At 41.1% G+C, this 19,164-nt stretch overlaps 2 protein-coding genes and 1 pseudogene across 6 annotated transcripts in view; 2 read left to right on the top strand and 1 right to left on the bottom strand.

The window, feature by feature from the left end:
* Positions 1-4,621, bottom strand: part of ZNF462 (zinc finger protein 462) — a 144,322-nt gene extending 139,701 nt beyond the window's left edge. For 3 of the 4 annotated variants that reach the window (XM_029202705.1, XM_029202708.1, XM_029202709.1), the window contains exon 1: positions 1,467-2,066. The gene's annotated coding sequence lies outside the window, so the exon portion shown is untranslated. Of the gene's footprint in view, positions 1-1,466; positions 2,067-4,598 lie in introns of those variants that run through there. The other variant, XM_029202706.1, reaches the window with a different exon arrangement.
* On the top strand, positions 4,301-4,888 carry LOC114884474. Its single transcript, XM_029203467.1, is given in 3 exon segments — positions 4,301-4,424; positions 4,427-4,557; positions 4,559-4,888. Coding segments are annotated over 3 exon segments (585 nt in total).
* An 8,979-nt stretch (positions 4,889-13,867) lies between these two features.
* On the top strand, positions 13,868-15,753 carry LOC114884809 (annotated as a pseudogene). The gene has a single exon (XR_003790901.1). The product of XR_003790901.1 is annotated as a lipopolysaccharide-induced tumor necrosis factor-alpha factor homolog pseudogene (transcript).
* The last annotated feature ends 3,411 nt before the right edge of the window (positions 15,754-19,164 follow it).

Here is a 19,164-nt window from a genome sequence, read left to right as displayed (position 1 = left end):
CTCAGTTCCCAGCTCTCAACCAAACTAGTTACTTCCTCAAAAATCCTGCAAGCCACCTCCAGAAACAAAACCAAAGCAAACCAAACAGCCAACACAGACACTCAGACACAGCCCCCCGGGAGCCCTGGGAGAAAGCCCCAACTGGTTGGTCTTTTCCCATCCCAGACGCGTGCTTAAAAATGAAACTTTTTTTTTTTTTTCAGTAGGGGAGGAATATAAAAGGAACTCCAGGCAGCCTCCCTCCCTCTCTGTAGGTTAGAAGCTACAATGAAAAGAAAATGAGGGTTCCTCCAGGAATGGTGAAAAGCCTGGAGAATGAACGTGAGAAGAAGCTTTGTGTTTTGGAGTCTGGACTGGAACCAAAGCAGACAGCTTGCAAATGGAGGACAGGGAGATAAAGAAAGGGAAAGAGAGGGGCTGCTCCTCTGGTGGGCGGCTGCGGCTTCCCCTCGCGCCTGGAAGGAGGACAGACCCCTGGGAACTGCACCAGGAGTCAGGCGACCCCCAGGCCCCTGCTTGGGGTCTTTTCTCCCGTCCTCCGAGGAGAGCCAAGCGTGTGTAATGGCTTCTCCTCTCCAGAAACCGTTGTCCTCCTCCACCAGACGCTTCTGAACCCCCAGCCTGGAGACAGCTCCTAGCTGCTCCTGAACCTGCGCCCCCCAGCCGGCCGGCGCCCCCCGCTCCTCGCCTATCTGCTCACCGGCAGCACCGGCAGCCGCCGCCGCCGCCCCCCGACACATCCCGACCCCGCATCCCAACTTCGGGGAGAGAAGAGAGCGAGCCAAATACCTGAGGAAGAGGGGGGTGCCAATCCGCACGGCTTTGCCATCGGGCTGGGGACAAGCAGACAGAGAGGGGGAAAGGAAGGAGAGGGACAGAGAAAGAAAGAGGTCAACCCGCTCAGGTCGGGGCGGCCGGGAGCGCTCCCTCCTCTGCCCCTCGCTCTTTCCCTCTGGCTCTCGGCTCAGGTCTCCCCGACTCCCGCCCTCCGCCCCCCTCTCTGTCCCTTACTCCTGTGCCCACACCAGGAGCATCCGTCCTAAGGCTCCAGCTCTCTCCTCACTCATCTTTTATTTTCTCTTCTCTCCATAGAACTACACGAAATTAATTAAGCCACAGCGCTCCGCTCCCCCCCGGCAGAAGGAGCAGCCAGCAGGAAAAGCACAGCCACCTCCACCGCCACCACCACCACCTTCTCCTCCTCTTCCTCCCTCGCTTCTCCTCCTCCTCCTCTTCCTCCTCCCCCTCCCGCCCTCTCCCCCCCCTCCTCCTCCCCCCCCCCCCTCCTCTTCTCTCTCGCTTCTTCTCTTCCAACAGCCAGTCCATGCAGGGGACTTCCTCTCCTCCCCGCTCCACCAACCCTCCTTGGCCGAATGAATGAGCGCGTTTGTGCCTCCACCACCCCGTGCTCTCCTCCCCGCAGCACTCGGACCACCCCGAGGTGCTGGTTAATTGCAGTAACTTACTGAAGAAGCGTCCCGGCGCCGGGAGGTGTTTCGGGTTCTCCAGCCCCACCGCCTCCTTATCCTTTTTCTCTTTCTCCTCTTCCTGCTCGGGTTATTGTTGTGGAAGTTGTTTGGGAGTCTCATGTGCTTCTGCCGGGTCTCAGCAATGGAGGATCGCCATCTTCCCTGCCTTCCTCGGCTCTTCAGACTCGCTGCAGCTGCAGATGACCTGAGATATCCGTCTCTCTCCCTCTCCCTCTCTCTCCCTCCCTCCCTCTCCCTCTCACTCTCTCCCTCTCTCTCTCTCCTCTTCTCTCTCCTCTCCCTTTTCCTCGCGCGCTCTCTCTCTCTCCCTCTCCCTCCCTCTGTGTCTCTCTCTGAATAATGAGCAACCAGAGGGAGAGAGAAAGCAAGACAGAAAGAGAGAAGGCAGACAATCTTCTCCTGCCACACAAAACGCCGGAGCACCAGGGGGTGCGCGAAGCCTTTCTAATAACAACAACAACGCGCAGGAGAGAGAAAGAAAAAAAGAAAGAAAGAAAGAAAGAAATGAGGAAAGGGCTGGAGGGGGGGGAAAGGAAGAATTATCCAAGAGCTGAGAAGAGCAGGAGAAGGTGGAGGAGATGCCGCGGCGGCGGCCGCCGCCCCCCCCCCCCCCCCCCCCCCCCCCCCCCCCCCGCGCTGAACCCCAGAAGGAGGCAAGGTGGTTGCAAAGTTAAGGCTGGGACATTGTCTTTGTCACTCAGAGCAACACAGAGCCAGGCCAGTGAGACGCGAGAGGAGGCGGTGGCGGAGGACGAGGTGGTGGTGGAGGAGGAGGAGGAAGAGGAGGAGAAGGAGGCAAAGGAGGAGGAGAAGGGGAAGAGGCAGATGAGATGAATAAAGACCTGCGGAGAAGGCGGTGCGAGGAGCGCGGCGGCCGGGCTGAGGCGTGCGCGCTCGCGTCCCGGAGGCGCCCGGCCGCCCCGGCCGGCAGAGGAAGCCCCCAGTGAGGACCCTGCCCGGTCGCTCATAGCGCTCCCACCATCAGCCCTGCCCGAGGCGCCGAGCCCCGGCCCCAAAGAGTCCCTCGCACGCATCCATCTAGAGGCCAATCTTTGCAAAGAACACACATTGGGAACTAGAGGTTGCAAGTCTAAACCCAGATCAACCACGTGGGGCTTTTTAATCCCTTTCCAGCTTGCGATGTATCTCCAGTGAAAAGCTCAAATTGTCCATTACTGACACGTATTTTGAAGTCTTCTCCTCCGAAATAAAGGCTCATTGTGTATTTTATTTCTTTTCTGATATGGTAAGGGAAGGTTGAGGGAGGAAAGAACCCATCATTCTGAGCCCCGGAACCAGCACTTTCTTTTCCTAACTTGTGAAGTGTTTTGACGGCGCACCAAAACGGGGGGGAAAAAAAAGCCTACTTAAATAACTTTACACTCTCCAGCCCCGCGGTGCTTGCACTTTCTGGCTGATCATCCAAAAGCTCGGAAAGTAATCAGAGCTCCTAATGATAAGGTGTCATGGTGTTGAAGACAAGAGAGCCAAGATGAAGCTTTCACACCTTGAATTTTTATTTAGTGTAATTTCCCACAAATCGTTCTGAACTGTTTAGTTTGCAAAGGAGTGGGTTTACCCTTCTCTCTCACTAGGTTTAATGTCTCCTAAGGCTTTAATCTGATGGTGGGGAGGGGGCGGGGGGTGGTGCCTACAGTATAAAAAAATCAATATAGCAAGTCAGAAGCAATTGTAAGTTCAAGGGCATGGGCTGCTTGTACCATTTCTATTTCTCGCATCCTCGAGCTGGACATCAACAGCCTCGGGAGAGAGAAACACGCAGCGCGCGGGGCAGAGACCTTAATTAAAGTTTCTTTTGTCCGCGTCTGAATTGGGGGATGTTGCTGGATTCCTTTGCATTGGGGAGCGCGCATCCGGTGGAGAAGGCGCGGTGGGGAGGATCCAGGGCAAGACTGTCCTCTGTAATACTCACTACCTCCCCCGCAAACCCAACAACAGTCCGGGAAGATATCCCTGTAAACCCACACAATGAAGGGGAGGAGGAGACGCGCGCGGAGTTGGTTCCCACCAGACAGCGGGGTTTTATAAACAGATCGGAATCCTTTTCCAAGCTTTTCCCCAATCGTTTATTCCGGGGCAGAATCTCTCACCCAGAGACACGATTTCACCCCCTTCCAGTCAACACTTCCTGCCCTTTTCTCCTCCCACTCACATTGAAAAGCTTGGGAGCCCTAAAAGGGTGTTGATGGCGGGGGTGATAAATAAATAAATAAATGACACTCTACGCGTGCGGTGGAGGAGAAAGGAGGGGGAGGGAGAGGCAAAGCGAGGAGAGGGAAGAGAAAAAGTAGGGAGAGGAGAACCAAGAGGAGAAAGCTCAGAGGCGAAAGGGAAACAGTAGTCAAAGCAAGAAGAGAAAGAAGAAAGGAGAGAGGAGGACGGTAAGGCTGTTCAGGACTGAAATGACCCTGGCTTTGAACAGACTTGGGAGGACTCCCAGTCCAGGTGCCTGGAAGGACTTGGGGATAGTCCTTCTGCCCCGAGCTCCTCCCCCACCCCACCCCCGGGACCCCAGGGGTGTCTGAGCCCTGGCCGCCGCTCCCCCATAAATTCCTCGTGGCACCGAGAGGAAGCACGCCAGGTCTCCGCCGTCCCTTCACTGCCCCGGCTGATAATTTACCTCTTTGTCTTTAATAAAAAGCTGACTTTTTCTGTCAAGCTCTGCACCGGGAAAGTAACAATCGTATTTCAGGTTGAAAGCTTCTATTACTGCTGGGTTTTGGAGGCTGTGATAAAATCTTCATCGACGTGAAGGTTCCTTCTGGTTGGCTTGGGTCGGAAGTCCTAAGATGGGGGCCGCCCTTCCCCGGGGGCAGGGGCGCGGGGAACCCGGCGGTGCGGAGGGAGGAGGAAGCGACGAGGTCAGAGGAAACCCAAGACTCCTGGGGCACCAAAGGGCTTCCCGCAGTCGGGGAATGAGCCCTGGGGAGGAGCCTTTCGCGAGAACGTGAGCGCGCCCCAACACGCCTCAGACCTCATAAACCCACTTGGCAAGGACCGGGGAAGCGGCTGGCGGACCGACTGCGGTGAACTCAAGAAATTAACCTTGCGCTGCAATTAAACGGGCTGCCGCCCTTTCAGACTCACCTCGAGCGACCGTGATAGCTCCCGAACGGGCCGCGGGGGGACCTGGCTCCTCCCTCCCGTCCCAGGAGAAGAGGACAAAAAGGGGAGATGGACTTGGAGATGGCCCCGCCCTTCAAACGCTCCAATCCTTGGAAACTAAACCTCCTCTCCAAGCCTCCACGTCTAGAAGGGACAAAGGCAGCGAGGAGATCCAGAGACCGATGGGGGAGATAGGTGGCTTTCGGGCTTCTCAAGTGGGTGCTTTGGGCGAAAGGTACAATGGCCGAGTTTCCATTCCAAATACAGGATAGTCTTTAGAAGACCATCTTCTGGTTTAGAAGCAAATTGACTTACCAAAGCCGTGAAGCAAACTACTGCAAAACTCCCGCATTGCCCTGCTTTTTGAATGTGGAGGGCTAAAATTTCAGTTAACGATGCCATACACAAATTTTTCGACTTTTTTTGAAGTCACAAGTGTCTTAACTATCCATCTAAGATAATTGAAAGAAATTAGCATGAGAGAAATAAACATGGTGGGGGAGTGGGCTTTTTGTTTGCCTGCTTTTTTTTTTATAGGGGGTAGCTTTCTTTCAAATGATAAGAAGGCATTTGGATAAATAAAACTAGGTCACTCAAGGAAAAGTGTGTGGCTGAAGGTTTTAGTGAAAACCTTGACAAACTTGGCACTTAAGTAAGTGTAATTATGCTTTCCCATTAGCGGACCATTAAGATATACAGGAGAAAGTTCACACCTCCTGCTGTTTCATTCCCTAAGAATATTCACAAAGATAATACAAGCCTCCTTGGGTTATCCTCTCCACCAGGAGGGTTAATTTCTAAAATTTTTAATTAAAATGGAAAAGCTTAGGTTTTGTACACAGGCAACAATGTGAGGCAAGTCTCGTGGGGACACATTGGCTTTGTGAAATTTGCCTTTTGTTACTGTACCCTATGCCATTATTCCCCTGGAGTCATATGGGATTTCAAGACTTTGTTAATGTTCCAGGAAGTATGAATACGTGGGAAGTCTGGACTTTCTTCTCCCTTATCATGGGTGACTGGCATACAGACTCCTCATAAAGGGAAATTATGGCTCATCAAAAGAGTGACTTTATGAGCATTAATAGAATAATAAATCTTGCCATTTTAGTTCAAGAAACAGTGGAGTCCTATAATCAGAGTGACGCATGCAAATATGATCCACTTACTTGCCCAACTCTAGCAGGATAGGGATAGTCTATAAATCATTTTGGTTTTTAAAGGTTAGGAAAGGAAAGTGCCCAGACCTCTCCAAAGTGTTTATGGGGGGAAAGGGGACTTCTATCCCCTACAGGAAGGAATCATGGAAAGAAGGAAGAGTTGGTCCAGAGGCTACATTAAAAAGATAGAATTTCAACTGAAACAAGAGTGAATAGATGTTTTAATGTCATGGTTTCAATATTTACATTATATCATATAAAAAAGGAAAAGTCCTGCTTCCTGAAAACTATGCAAAAAAAATTTCCAGTTTATAATCCCACTTTCTAAATTCCAGTTGGAAAACTGTTCAGGCTGATGATTTTAGCAAAACAAGGAGTAGATGAATAGAGAGTATGGCTTTTTCAGAAGTCTTAATTATTCCGGCTTTAAGCATTTGACCACACACCTCTTGAACTTGGTGGTATTTTCCTTCCCACGTAAAACTAATTTCCCATGCCCTCCAATATAGTCTTTTTACTATTTGAGTTATTTTCAATGGGCTATTTATTTTGAATTTTTGAGATCTTTTACTGTTGTTGGAAATGACTAGTCCTTGAAAAGTTTTTTTTAAGACTTCAAATTGGATAATTATGGACTCTCCAGATATCAAAAAAGTGAAGTCACTAACACACCTTCTTTCTGATCCCTTACAGAAAAATCAATATATTTTCATAAACCCAAACCTAAACATATGTAACTAGTTGACTAGTGTCCACGCCTAGGGAGAAGTGACTGAAAGAAGACAAACGTGGATAATTCATGATTCTGAACAGCTCCCAAAGGAAGAGAAATTGCGATAACTTATATTAAACTTCCCCTGTGTGAATCTTTCTATGCATACCTTTGGGTACCAAAGAAGATGTTTCAATAGCAATGTTCTAAAAAAAAAATTTTTTTAAGTCTTTTGCCCATAGGTAGAAGTTAAATTTACAGTTCTATCAAACTAGTTACTGTAATAATGGACCATTCATGTGGAATGTCCATTAACCATTGAATATTTGTTTAGCATCTACAATATGCCATACTCAGCTGAATACCAGGGATACAAAGATGAATAAGAGAAGATGAGTCAAAGTCTAAATGCATGATCTACTTCAGGAACCACTAGCTTTAAAATGCCATTATTTGGATTTATATAGAACTTTAGATTTTTACTCACTCAAAAGCAATACAGGACTTTGGCCAATAAGGAGGCTATGATTAATTTGAACATTTTTGTTCATACTACAGAGTTAGTAGGAAGTAATATTTTGTTAAAATAATTTAAAGCCAGTGTCTTGCCTTAACTCATAATTTAACGTGAAATTCTAACTAGAGAAGATCTTTTTAGGAAGAAAGAGCTGTGTTAGATCAACTATGATTAGATTAACCAAAATTCATAAGAAAGACTCAACTGAAGGATTGTCTATTTTTTGAGGTATCCCATCTAGCAGACAGACCAGTATTTCCAGATTCCTACTACCTGCATTCAAACTGAAGCCCAGAGAGGGGATGTGACCTAGTCAGGAACACAGAGCTGGTCAAAGGCAGTCAGCTCTACAAGCTATGCTTCCACGCAGTTTCCTAAAGTTATCATTCTGATATCACCTTCAAGATTTCTTTTTTTTTTTTGACATGCTTCCATACTACTTGTACTGCTATTTACTTAACATATATTATTTCTAAATGAACTTAAAAAAAATCTTAGCTCCATCAAAAGTAATATGACTAATGAAATCACAAGTCCGATGGGCTATTAATATATAAAATTATAATACACATCAAAATAAATATATTATTAAAATTAGAATAAAGAAAAAAGATTTTGGATTAAAAAACTAGTCTGATAGTATACATGCCAAACTCTTAATGGTAAGGAGTGAGAAAGGTGAAAAAGAAAGTTTGAGTTATTTTTTTGTGTACAAACAGGAATCACTTTTATAATTTAAAAACTAAGAAAAAATTGTACGGTCTAGTGGTGGCTAGCACAGCCCCAAAGTAAGCCTTTTCATTATATATACTTAGAGGAATTAAACATTAGCACAAGCCTTTTAAGTGCGATTTAACAATATATATTTAAAGTCTTAAAATGTTCACACTTTTTGTTCCCTTAATTCCTCCTCTTAAAATCTACCCTAAGGAAACAGTCAAAAATGGTAGAAAAGATTTACACAAAAAAATGATAGAGGTAAAGTAAACAATTGAAAATAACTTGTGATTAGGAGAAGAGGAATGGTTAGTCAATAGTAAATCTCCACTATGACATATTAGGTAGCTTAAAATTATTTACAAAGATTTTTTGTAATTAAATAGAAAAATGGCCTCATGTTAGGTAAAAGACCTAGACATAAAGTTACGATCACTGATTATTTTTTCATAATGCACACACTCAGAAATCACTTTCAAAGGAAATATACCAGCATGTCAGTAGTAAATTGACTTATTAAAATTTTAGGAAATGTAGAACTTATAAGAGATCTATATAAGTATATAAACCACATATATACATATATGTGTGTGCATATACATATATACACACACGATGGAGTTGACTGCTTTGTTTGAACTGAACTGTCAAATATTTGTTTTAGTATTTCAAAACATTTTAACGTTAAATGATAGAACCCACTTTTATGTGTCTGGTAATTATAAATATATCTTGAAGATCTTATTAATATTGCTAATAAAACTGTGTCACAGTATCTGTTTTTCACAAAGATAATTTAATTTGCTTTTTACAGGGACAATAGGAAGATTTGAGTGAGTATTTTGAGTACATTTTATATACAAAAGGAAATTTAGGGCCAAAGAGATTGAATGATTTAACCTAAGGTCTTCTGACACTAATGGTGTAAAGAAGGCTAAAGTCCAGTTCTCCCAATTTCTACTGTTAATGTTTTGAAATCTAGAATTCCATACAATCTCAAAAATATTGCCAAATACTACCAAAGGAAATTTTCTTTTGGCCCATATGAAAAAAGGTTATCTTCATCAAATATGTGAATGAAAGCTCTGATACCCTTTACACCTAAAAAATTAGCAGAAATATATACTGTATGTGTATCTATATGTATATTTATATTTCCCAATTGTTAAGAGTATATATAATTCTCAGTTGTTGAAGATATGGAAAAATAGACCCTCTAGTTCTCTGTTAGTGGAAATACGAAAAGTTTCAGTCTTTCTGGATGTATTAGAAGTCTTTAACCCAGGAATTTAACTTTTTTTTTTTTTTTTTTTTGCGGTACTCCGGCCTCTCACCGTTGTGGCCTCTCCCGTTGCCGAGCACAGGCTCCGGGCGCGCAGGCTCAGCGGCCATGGCTCACGGGCCCAGCCACTCCGCGGCATGTGGGATCTTCCCAGACCGGGGCACGAATCCGTGCCCCTGCATCGGCAGGCAGACTCTCAACCACTGCGCCACCAGGGAAGCCCCCCAGGAATTTAACTTTTAAAAATTGACTTAGGAAATATTAATAACTGTCACCAAAAACTTTTGTACAAGGGAGTTCCTTGTGGCATTAATACCCCACAACAAGTGATTGGTTAAAGAAATTATGTTCATCTATGTAATAGGAAGTTATATAGCTATCAAATTCTGTAAGAAATATTAAATGATAGTGAAATATTTACATGATTTTTTGATAAGGGGAAAATCGATTTCAAAACAATATGTATAACACTATCTCATATTTGTAAACGTGTGTGTGCATCTAGGCATTGAAAAATAATTTTAAAAGTATAATCAAAGTGTTAACGGTAGTTTTTTCCAGGTGATGTAATTTTTTCTACGTGATGTAATTACGGGTACATTATATATTTTTTTCCACTGTGGCTTCTTAGATTTTTAAACATTTGTACAATGAATCTCTCTCTTTTGCCATTAGAGAGAAAAAGATTTAGAACTCCCAAATAAGCTTTGCTAGCACAAGATTTCTTTTATATCATAAAGACTGACCAAACCAAATGTTTGTCTAATTTGTAAAAAAAAAAATTTTAACTGTGCGGTTTTATTAATCATTATTGAAAATGCACACACTTTGAAATCCTTGCATACATTCGATTCCCCAAACAGCCTTTACCCAGAGTTCAATGCTTCTAGTACAGATTTTGGGTAATAACTTCCAGCACCAAGGTTAACTTGACTTTGCATCCACCAACCATCACCCATGACTGGCCCCTTGTAGATTTCATGTGAGTTGCCCTTTCAGGAGAGTCTATTTATACTCTCTCCTGTGTGCTTTCCCAGCAAGTTGCTAAAAACAGTGTGTCACAAAAGTTACTTATTGGCTACATGTTTTTTGTTTTCGGTACGCGGGCCTCTCACTGTTGTGGCGTCTCCCGCTGCAGAGCACAGGCTCCGGACGCGCAGGCTCAGCGGCCATGTCTCACGGGCCCAGTCGCCCCGTGGCTTGTGGGATCCTCCCGGACCGGGGCACGAACCCGTGTCCCCTGCATCGGCAGGCGGACTCTCAACCACTGCGCCACCAGGGAAGCCCTACATGTTCTTTTAAGTGTCTGGAATGCAGAACAAGTTTTTTTTTAGTATCTTTCTGGTGTTTTTCAGGGTGCATATTTTAAGTGAGTATTTATTGATTTAATGTTTATAATAAAGACAAATCCAGCTCTAACAACGAACACCTACTTACTAGTTTCCAGCTCCTGCTTTTATGAGTGATGACCTTGGGCTCCATGCATCAGTTTCCACATCTGTAAAAGAAGTATAATTAAGTACTTATAGGATTGCTGAGGATTTTTTAAAATTAATTTTTATTGGAGTGTAGTTGATTTACAGTGTTGTGGTTATGAGGCTTTTTAAAAAATGTATATAAGGAACATGAAAATCTGTAACTGCTAGCTAATATTATGATCTATGTCCTTTTTCTTTTCTTTTCTTTTCTTTTTTTTTGGTCACAGGGCACGACATGTGGGATCTCAGTTCCCCCGCCAGGGATTGAAACTGTGTCCCCTGCATTAGAAACATGGATTCTTAACCACTGGACCACCAGGGAAGTCCCTGTTCTATGTTCTTATAGCTTTACTGTGAGGTGGCATAGGTGAGGTGAAGAGCCCTAAATTTGGAGTCAAGAGTTAGGTATCGGACTTCTCTAGTGGCCCAGTGGTTAAGAATCCACCTGCCAGTGCAGGGGACACGTCTTCAAGCCCTGGTCCGGGAAGATCCCACATGTCACAGAGCAACTAAGCCTGTGCGCCACAACTGCTGAGCCTGAGCTTTAGAGCCTGCGAGCCGCAACTACTGAAACCCGTGCGCCTAGAGCCCGTGTTCTGCAGCAAGAGAAGCCACGGCAATGAGAAGCCCATGCACGAAGAGTAGCCCCTGCTTGCTGCAACTAGAGAAAGCCCCAGTGCAGCAACGAAGACCCAACACAGCCAAAAATTATAAATAAATAAGTAAATTTATTAAAAAAACAAAAAGTTAGGTATCTAGTCCAGGAAATCAAAACCAGAATATGTACACATAACAAAAGAAATTCATTATATTTAAACAAATCTTTAAAATCAACAGTGATCATTTAAAATAAAAAACCTAAGTATGACTAATTGTATCTAAGTTCTCCTATTACTACTTATTTCTGTTAGTTAGTTCACTTTGTCATTTTCTAAAACTCAGCCACCAGGCATGTGGCAGTAGGGCCAAAGGATTTTTTTTGTTTTTTTTTAAATTAATTTTTATTGGAGTATAGTTGCTTTACAATGTTGTGTTAGTTTCTGCTGTACAGCAAAGTGAATCAGCTATACGTGTACATATATCCCCTCCTTTTTTTGGATTTCCTTCTCATTTAGGTCACCACAGAGCACTGAGTAGAGTTCCCTGAGCTATACAGTAAGTTCTCATTACAAAGGTTTTCTAAAAGTAAAAAAGAAAATCTTAAAATCGAGAAAAATTTTTTATTGATATCTCAAATCCAAGAAATGGTTGTATAGGCTCAGAAAAATCCATACAATGCAGGAATTGTTATAATAGATGTAAATAAGTAAACTATAGCAAATGCGGAGCATTTTATTTTACTTCATTTTTCTGTGAATTGTATAGAGATCACCGTTGTTCATTGGTCTAGCTTCCGGATCAGCACTGTTCTGTTGGAGCACAATTTGAAAACCACTGATCTATTCCAGATGAGAAAATGGTCTCAAGGAAAAGTGATCTTTTGCCCAGAATTACGGACTAAGGTATTGAAGATCCAGACCTACCCAGTTCCTCTTTATGGCAATTTCCGCTCTTCTAGCAAAAGAGATTTCCTTGAGCTGGTAGTAAACCAAAAACTCAGTTACCTTCTTTTTTCCTTCCCTCCTTCTCTTCCTCCTCCCTCTCTCCCTTTCTTTCTAAGGTTTCCCGGAAATGAGAAACTGTACTTTACATGACCAACAATAATTAACGGCTTAGTCAGCCAGTAAATAATTTTTATGCTTTCTCTAAATTATTTTGATGACTTTCAGTTCATTTCATCTTTTTTTCTAACCCAGAGGATGAGCCAAACAGCTAATTGTGGTCTTCATATATCAACATCTTCTGCTCCTTGGGAATGTTTAGGGCTTTCCTTCACCTTTTTCTTTTCATCTTTCACTCTAAAAGGGTTTTTATAGGCTTAGGACCAGGAAAGAAAAAACAAAGGTGGCATAAGGTTTTTTTCACCTGGAAAATTATAATTCTGCTTTTATTTCATATAGAGATATAAATGGAGAAACATAGCACTATTCTACTTATCAGGGATCATGTGAAAGAAAAGTTCATTGTTCTGGCCCTTTTGTGTTCACTCTATATCATGCAGCATTCACAAAGGAATTATTCCTATGATTGAGAAGAGAGATAGGCTGGTGCTCTCATTTGACTTACAACAGAGCCCTGAATTTGAAATTAGTAAGGACTTTTTAAATATCATGAACATGGAATTATAGTATCAACTTGGTTATCAAATTAACTCTGTGTATACTAGAACTGAATGATAAAGCATATAACATGGAAGAAGAAAAGCAATAGTGCTTGTTATTACAGTTCCATTTGACTATAGTCAGGATCTAGTAGATGCTCCTGTCCCATCCACTGAGGAGACTGCAAAATCCAAGGCATCACAGATGAACTGTCACCTGAACAACTCAGGAACATAAACCCTCATCAGGTAAAGGGATATGGTATTTGTAAGAGAAGATGCACAGATTTTGTCGGAGGCTGGGAAAAGCCTTAAAGCACTGGATCAGAAATAGGAATCTCTGACATCTGTAAATGATCTCACAAAGCCTTTCCCATGTACATTTTTTAAATCTATTCTTCACAGCAGTTTATGACATGAAGATTATTTCTTCTGTTTTATATTTGGAGAAACCAAGGCTCAAAGCAGTCCAGTGACTTTGCCCAAGATCATTCAATGAGCACTTGGACTTGAACTCAGGACTTCTGATTCCAGATAGCATCATCTTTCTCATTGTCAAGTATTAAACTCCCAAGATGACATAGTAATATGTTTTTTCCATTTATCTATCTATCTCTAGATATATTTCCTGATTATTTAGCAAATACAGAAAAATAAAAGAATATCTAGTCCCAAAACACAGAGAGAATTAGTATTATTCTGTTTCTTGTCTGTATTTCTCCCTTTGTGGTTTGATAGTCTATGTTCTTTGCTTATTTTTTTGTGTATGTGAATTTTGTGTGTGTATCTTTACATTGACTTGTGATGTTCACTTTATAGATTAAGAATATTAACTCCTTCTAATATGTAATAAAATATTTTTCTTAGTTTTTGTTTACTTTTAACTTTAATAATAATGCTTTTTGATACCTAAAAGTTAAAATTTTTATGTTTAAATTTATTGATCATTTTCTTTATGCTTTCTATCATTGGTATAGTTTATACTTTCAAGCCCCCTAATAGGACAACTATTCATTTACACGATTTGTTGTGTTTTTACTAATTCCAAGATTTTTATTTTCACGTTTAACTCTACAAACTATGTACAATTTATTTTTTAATATGTGGTATGAGGCAGGGGTTAAACTTAATTGTTTTCCAAATCATTAACTAAATCGTCTCAGCATTATTTAAAAAGCATCCTTCCTGAGACCTCCCGGCTCGACTGGCTTCGCAGGCGGCGGTAAAAATGTCTGCTCCAGGATCCTACCAGGCGGCTGCGGGACCTTCCTCGGTGCCGACCGCGCCCCCGTCTTATGAAGAGACAGTTTCTGTTAACAGTTATTACCCCACACTTCCAGCACCCATGCCTGGGCCGGCCACGGGGCTCATGATGGGCCCGGATGGGAAGGGCATGAATCTGCCTGCGTACTACACCCAGCCAGTGCCCGTCCCCAATGCCAATGCAATTGCTGTGCAGACAGTCCGCGTGCAGCAGCCCATCTCCTTTTTCGACCGCCCGGTCCAGATGTGTTGTCCTTCCTGCAACAAGATGATCGTGACTCAGCTGTCCTATAATGCCGGCACCCTCACCTGGCTCTCCTGCCGGAACCTGTGCCTATTGGGGTGCATGGCGGGCTGCTGCTTCATCCCTTTCTGTGTGGACGCCCTGCAGGATGTGGACCACTACTGTCCCAACTGCAAAGCTCTTCTGGGCACCTACAAGCGTTTGTAGGACTCAGCCAGACCTTAAAGGAGCGGTGTGCTGCAAGAAGGCCTTTCCGACTCTCACCCAGCCCCGCCCCTGGTGAAGGCTCCATTTTGGTGGGCTCACCTCTCCAGGGTCTCTACCTTTGTGTCTTCTTTTGGGGGGGAAATATCGCAAAAATAACACACCTCCAGACCCCAGAAATTGCTGCTTGGTGTCGTGCACAGGACCTGCAAAGACATTCTCCTTGAGTGCTGGTTCAAGGGTTTCCTGCCTCCCCATCTGTGACCCCAAGTCATCCCATCCAGCTGTGACCATTGTCCTGTCTGAGTATCTTCTGGTGATTTGCCACTGGCTGGCTTCTTTTTTTTTGCCTCAGTGGGCCTTTCTCTTGGTGGTCTCAAACTGAGAAGCCCCAGATTGCCTTATTTTTGAAGCTGTTCTGGCCCCAGTACGGCTGAACCAACCTTTAGTGCCTACCGTCATAGCCATCTGTTTCCACTTCTGATGACAAAAATCTTGCCTTACAGTCTAAGGGCTTGGCTCTCAGATTCTGCAACTGCAGGCTTTTAAATAGCACACAAATTCACTTTAATTTCTTAATTCGTTTTTAAGTACAGGGAGGGGTTATTCACACCCATCAGACACAAAGCCATGAGGTCATAAACGCAGGCTAGGAATAGAAGGCTGGATCCTTACGCTGATCCGCCTTCTTTGGACCAGATCCTCAGCCACTTTCTACGAAGGGCTTTTTTTTTGGTAGAGGAATTGTTTGTATTAACAGTTTTTGTGACCTCCTTTTGGTCTTAAACACCTTTGAACATAATTTTGAAAGGAGGGATTTATAGAACCGTTTTCCTTATCCATATGACTGGTATCATTTTCCCATTTGCCAACGCACTCTCACTTTTTTTTTTTTGCCTTAACAGAAAAAGTCATGGGCATAATTTCATCCACTGCCTTCACTTGGGTTTAGTATGGTTCCTAAAGACCTCCATAGTGGAACTCTTAAAGAGGGTCCCCTTTTGGGTTCCTGGTGGATATTTGGAAAGACAAAGGAAAGCGTGTTTGAGCACGTCTGAGTACCACAGTGCTGAAAAGTGCAGGGACCTGACTGTTTCAAAGGCATCTGAAGTCTGGATTTTATTTTTCAGAAATCAATTTGTTGTATAACATCTGAAGACATGATTTCTAGGACTGAAGCAGCAAGCCAGAGTTCTCGGTTCGCTGCTGTGTCATCTTTGAAATCAAGACAAAGCTGGGCTCAACTTTCAAGAGTTCCCGTTTTGATACTAAATAGGCACAGGGAATGCATGTGAATAATATTATGTAGAAATCAAGCCTACGCCTTGATCGAAAGTCTGTATATTGGTTGAAAATTATAGTCATAACCCATTGATTCGGCTTATTCATTTGATGTTTCGAAAGTTCCAGTAATATTTTTTGCAATGACTATGGATAGTACATAGTACTTTGGTGTTATCTGCTTTTCAAAATAAAGTCTTTTGTTCACTCTGAAAAAACAAAAAGCATCCTTCCTTTACCCAAGTAATTGAAAGGTCACCTTTATTGCACACTACAATTTTGTATGTAGTGACATAATGTTCTAGACTATCCATTTGTTTCCATTTATCTGTCTGCATTAGGAGATGTGTGTCAGTTTTATTCTTGGTTCTTATATACTCTTTTATTATCAGGTTTACCCCTTTAAACTGAAAAAGATCACAGTATTGTTTAGATTTTATTAAATATTTGAGTGAAATTTCTCTATACAGAACTCAGTCCAAATTCCCTCAAGAAGTGCACAGGTTACTGTCTAGCTCATGCCCCCAAATGGTGGCTTTATCATTTCACAAAATTATAGGCACATTAGTGGATTAAAAATTCATTCAAAACTTTACATCAGCTTTTTCCTTAATATAGTTAGGTTCAGTACTCTGAGTCTAACGTCTTACACTACTCTTCACCATTCAACTTTGTTTCATCTCACTAAGAAATCAGTTAATTGGAACTTCCCTGGTGGCGCAGTGGTTAAGAGTCCGCCTGCCAATGCAGGGGACACGGGTTCGAGCCCTGGTTAGGGAACTAGATCCCACATACGTGCCTCAAGCCACAACTAAGGATCCCTCGAGCCGCAACTAAGAAGCCCACCTGCCACAACTAAGACCTGGTGCAACCAAATAAATAAATATTAGAAAAAAAAATCAGTTAATCAACTGTACTTCAGTAAAATTTTTTTAAAAAGACCAAAAAAAAGAAATCAGTTAAGGTAATAGAGCAGTGACTTTAAAATTCATAAAGCAGAGAGGAACAAGAAAATTCAATTAATGCAGTAAAAGAAAAATATAAGAAAAAAGGTATAAACAAACAAGAAGAAATGAAAAGAGAAGACACAAAGGCAATGTTAGAAATAAGATGTCAGAAATAAAGCTGTTTGGTTAATATATTCACGTCCATTTGCAGAATAAATGTTAATGGATGAAGTTTCTCTATTAAGATATAGAAACTCTCATACAAATAAACCAAAGAAATAACCATAAACTTTAATCAAATTTATTAAATGGTTTGTACAATTCCTCTATATCCTTTTTTTAATCTGAGGGTCACAGAATCTGTCAGTTTGTGGAAAGAGGTGTTAAACAACATGATAGTCTAAGAAACAGAAAAGGCAAACAGCTATTTAAATAGGTCATAAATAAAAGTAAGTGAGCAGAAATTTTTGAAAATCAAAAGGAGTAATCAGAGATCAGGTAAGTACTATCAAAAAGAAAGAAGGAGAAAACATGGTAAAAGTAGACAAAATAAAATTCAAGAGCAAAAATACTAAATTGAAAAAAAATTTTAGTTGTTAAAAGGAATAATTTACCATTTTTTGTACCTGATAATACAGCTTTAAAATATATGAAGTATAATCTGTCATATCTACAAAAAAAAAGTTTACAAAACTATAATGATAATTGTAGATTTTTGACATGCCTCAACAAAAATGACAAATTAAGTGGCCCCCAAATACAAAAGGATATAGAGGAATTGAATACATATTCATTAAACTTGGTCATAGATATATGTATAGAACTGTGTGCCTGATATTCTTTTCCAGTACCCATAGAACATTTACAAAAATTGGCCAGTCATTCAGCCACAAAAATAAAAGCTCTAAAAACTCAATAAATATTGAAAGCAGAATACAGATCAGAATGCAATAAAACTATAAATAAACTCCAAAGGACCGAAACATACACATACACAAACTATATACTATAAAATTTTCATAATAACTTTTGGTTAAAAAGAAAACCAAACTGAAATATAGACTATTTTAAATAGCAACAATAGAGAGAATACAAGATATCGAAACTTATGTGATATGACCCAGTTGTAGTCAAATAGAAATTAATATCACTAAATGTATTAGTTAGAAAACAAAATACTTAAAATCTACAAATACTCAATTGAAGGAGCTAAAAATAATTTTTTTAAGTAGAAAGCATTGAGTGCTAAAGCAGAATTCTATGAAAATTAACAAGTAAACTTTACCAATTAAACTATCAACAAAAAATCAGATAAGTCAGATGAAAAACAAAACACAAATGCATAATATTAAGGTAAGGAAAGAGACATAACTACAGACACAGAAGAGATTTTAAAGTTATAAGAATATTATAGGGAATTCCCTGGCAGTCCAGTGGTTAGGACTCCATGCTTCCACTGCAGGGGTCACGGTTTCAATCCCTGGTTGGGGAACTAAGATCCCGCATGCCTCACTGTGCAGCCAAAAAAAAAAAAGAATATTGTATCAATAAAATTAAAATTCTCAGGTGAAAAGGATAATTTTCCAAAAATCTATATAGTAATGAAAATTGACTCAAAAGGAAGAAGAAAAGAAAAATGACCAGTTATCACATGAAAAGAAAAAACATAGCTAAATCCCCAAACCCCACACTAGAGTATTAGGTAAATTCTAGTACACCTTATAGAAACTGATAATTCCTGTTTATAAAATATATGTATGTATTTATGTATTTATCTTTAAACTCATTATATGCAGAAATTTTAAACATAAAAGTAAAAGTCCTAGGCTATTTAAAGAGTTTATAGAAGTAAAAGTCCTAGGCTATTTAAAGAGTTTATACTCATTCTTTTTGTCTAGTGTTACTCTGTCAGCCCACAATCCAACAAAGAAAACCAAATACATCAAATTTTATAAGAATATGACTTGTAAATATAGATGCAAAGCTCCAGTATAAAATGTTTTATATAAAATCCAGCAGCATATGAAAGAAAGGACTCACCATGAGTAAATAAGGTTATCCTAGAAAAGCAAGGATGCTCAAAACCAGGATATCTATTGATAATAATGCATTACATTAACTGAACACAGTAGAATTACGATGTGATAAACTTGATAGACGCCAAACTGTAGTTGATAAAATTTAATACCTATTTCTGATTTTAAAACAGCAAAAAAGAAAAACAAAATTGAATTTTTATTAATCCATGACTAGAATGATATTTTTAAAAATTATTATCAGGTTATGTTTCAAAAAATACAGCAAAGTCTTCCTACTGAAATATGAGAAGCATTCCCATTAAGGTCAGGAATTGAAAAGGAAAATACCTCCTATCCACGGATACAATTCAACATTTCACTAAGGTCTCAGCTTTTGAAATAATTAGAGAAATAGTAAGAATAAGTATTAGAAATATGTCATTAGAAATAATGACAGTTTTGCAAACTGTCATTATTTGCAATTGCAAATTAGGAACTCTCACACAAACCTCTTAAAAATTAGTA

This window comes from Monodon monoceros, unplaced genomic scaffold (genome assembly GCF_005190385.1).
Source record: "Monodon monoceros isolate NGI ecotype Baffin Bay Population unplaced genomic scaffold, NGI_Narwhal_1 Super_Scaffold_5, whole genome shotgun sequence".
NCBI lineage: Eukaryota > Metazoa > Chordata > Mammalia > Artiodactyla > Monodontidae > Monodon > Monodon monoceros.
The sequence above is the reverse complement of the archived record's forward strand: the minus strand, read 5'-3'. Positions and strand labels throughout refer to the sequence as shown.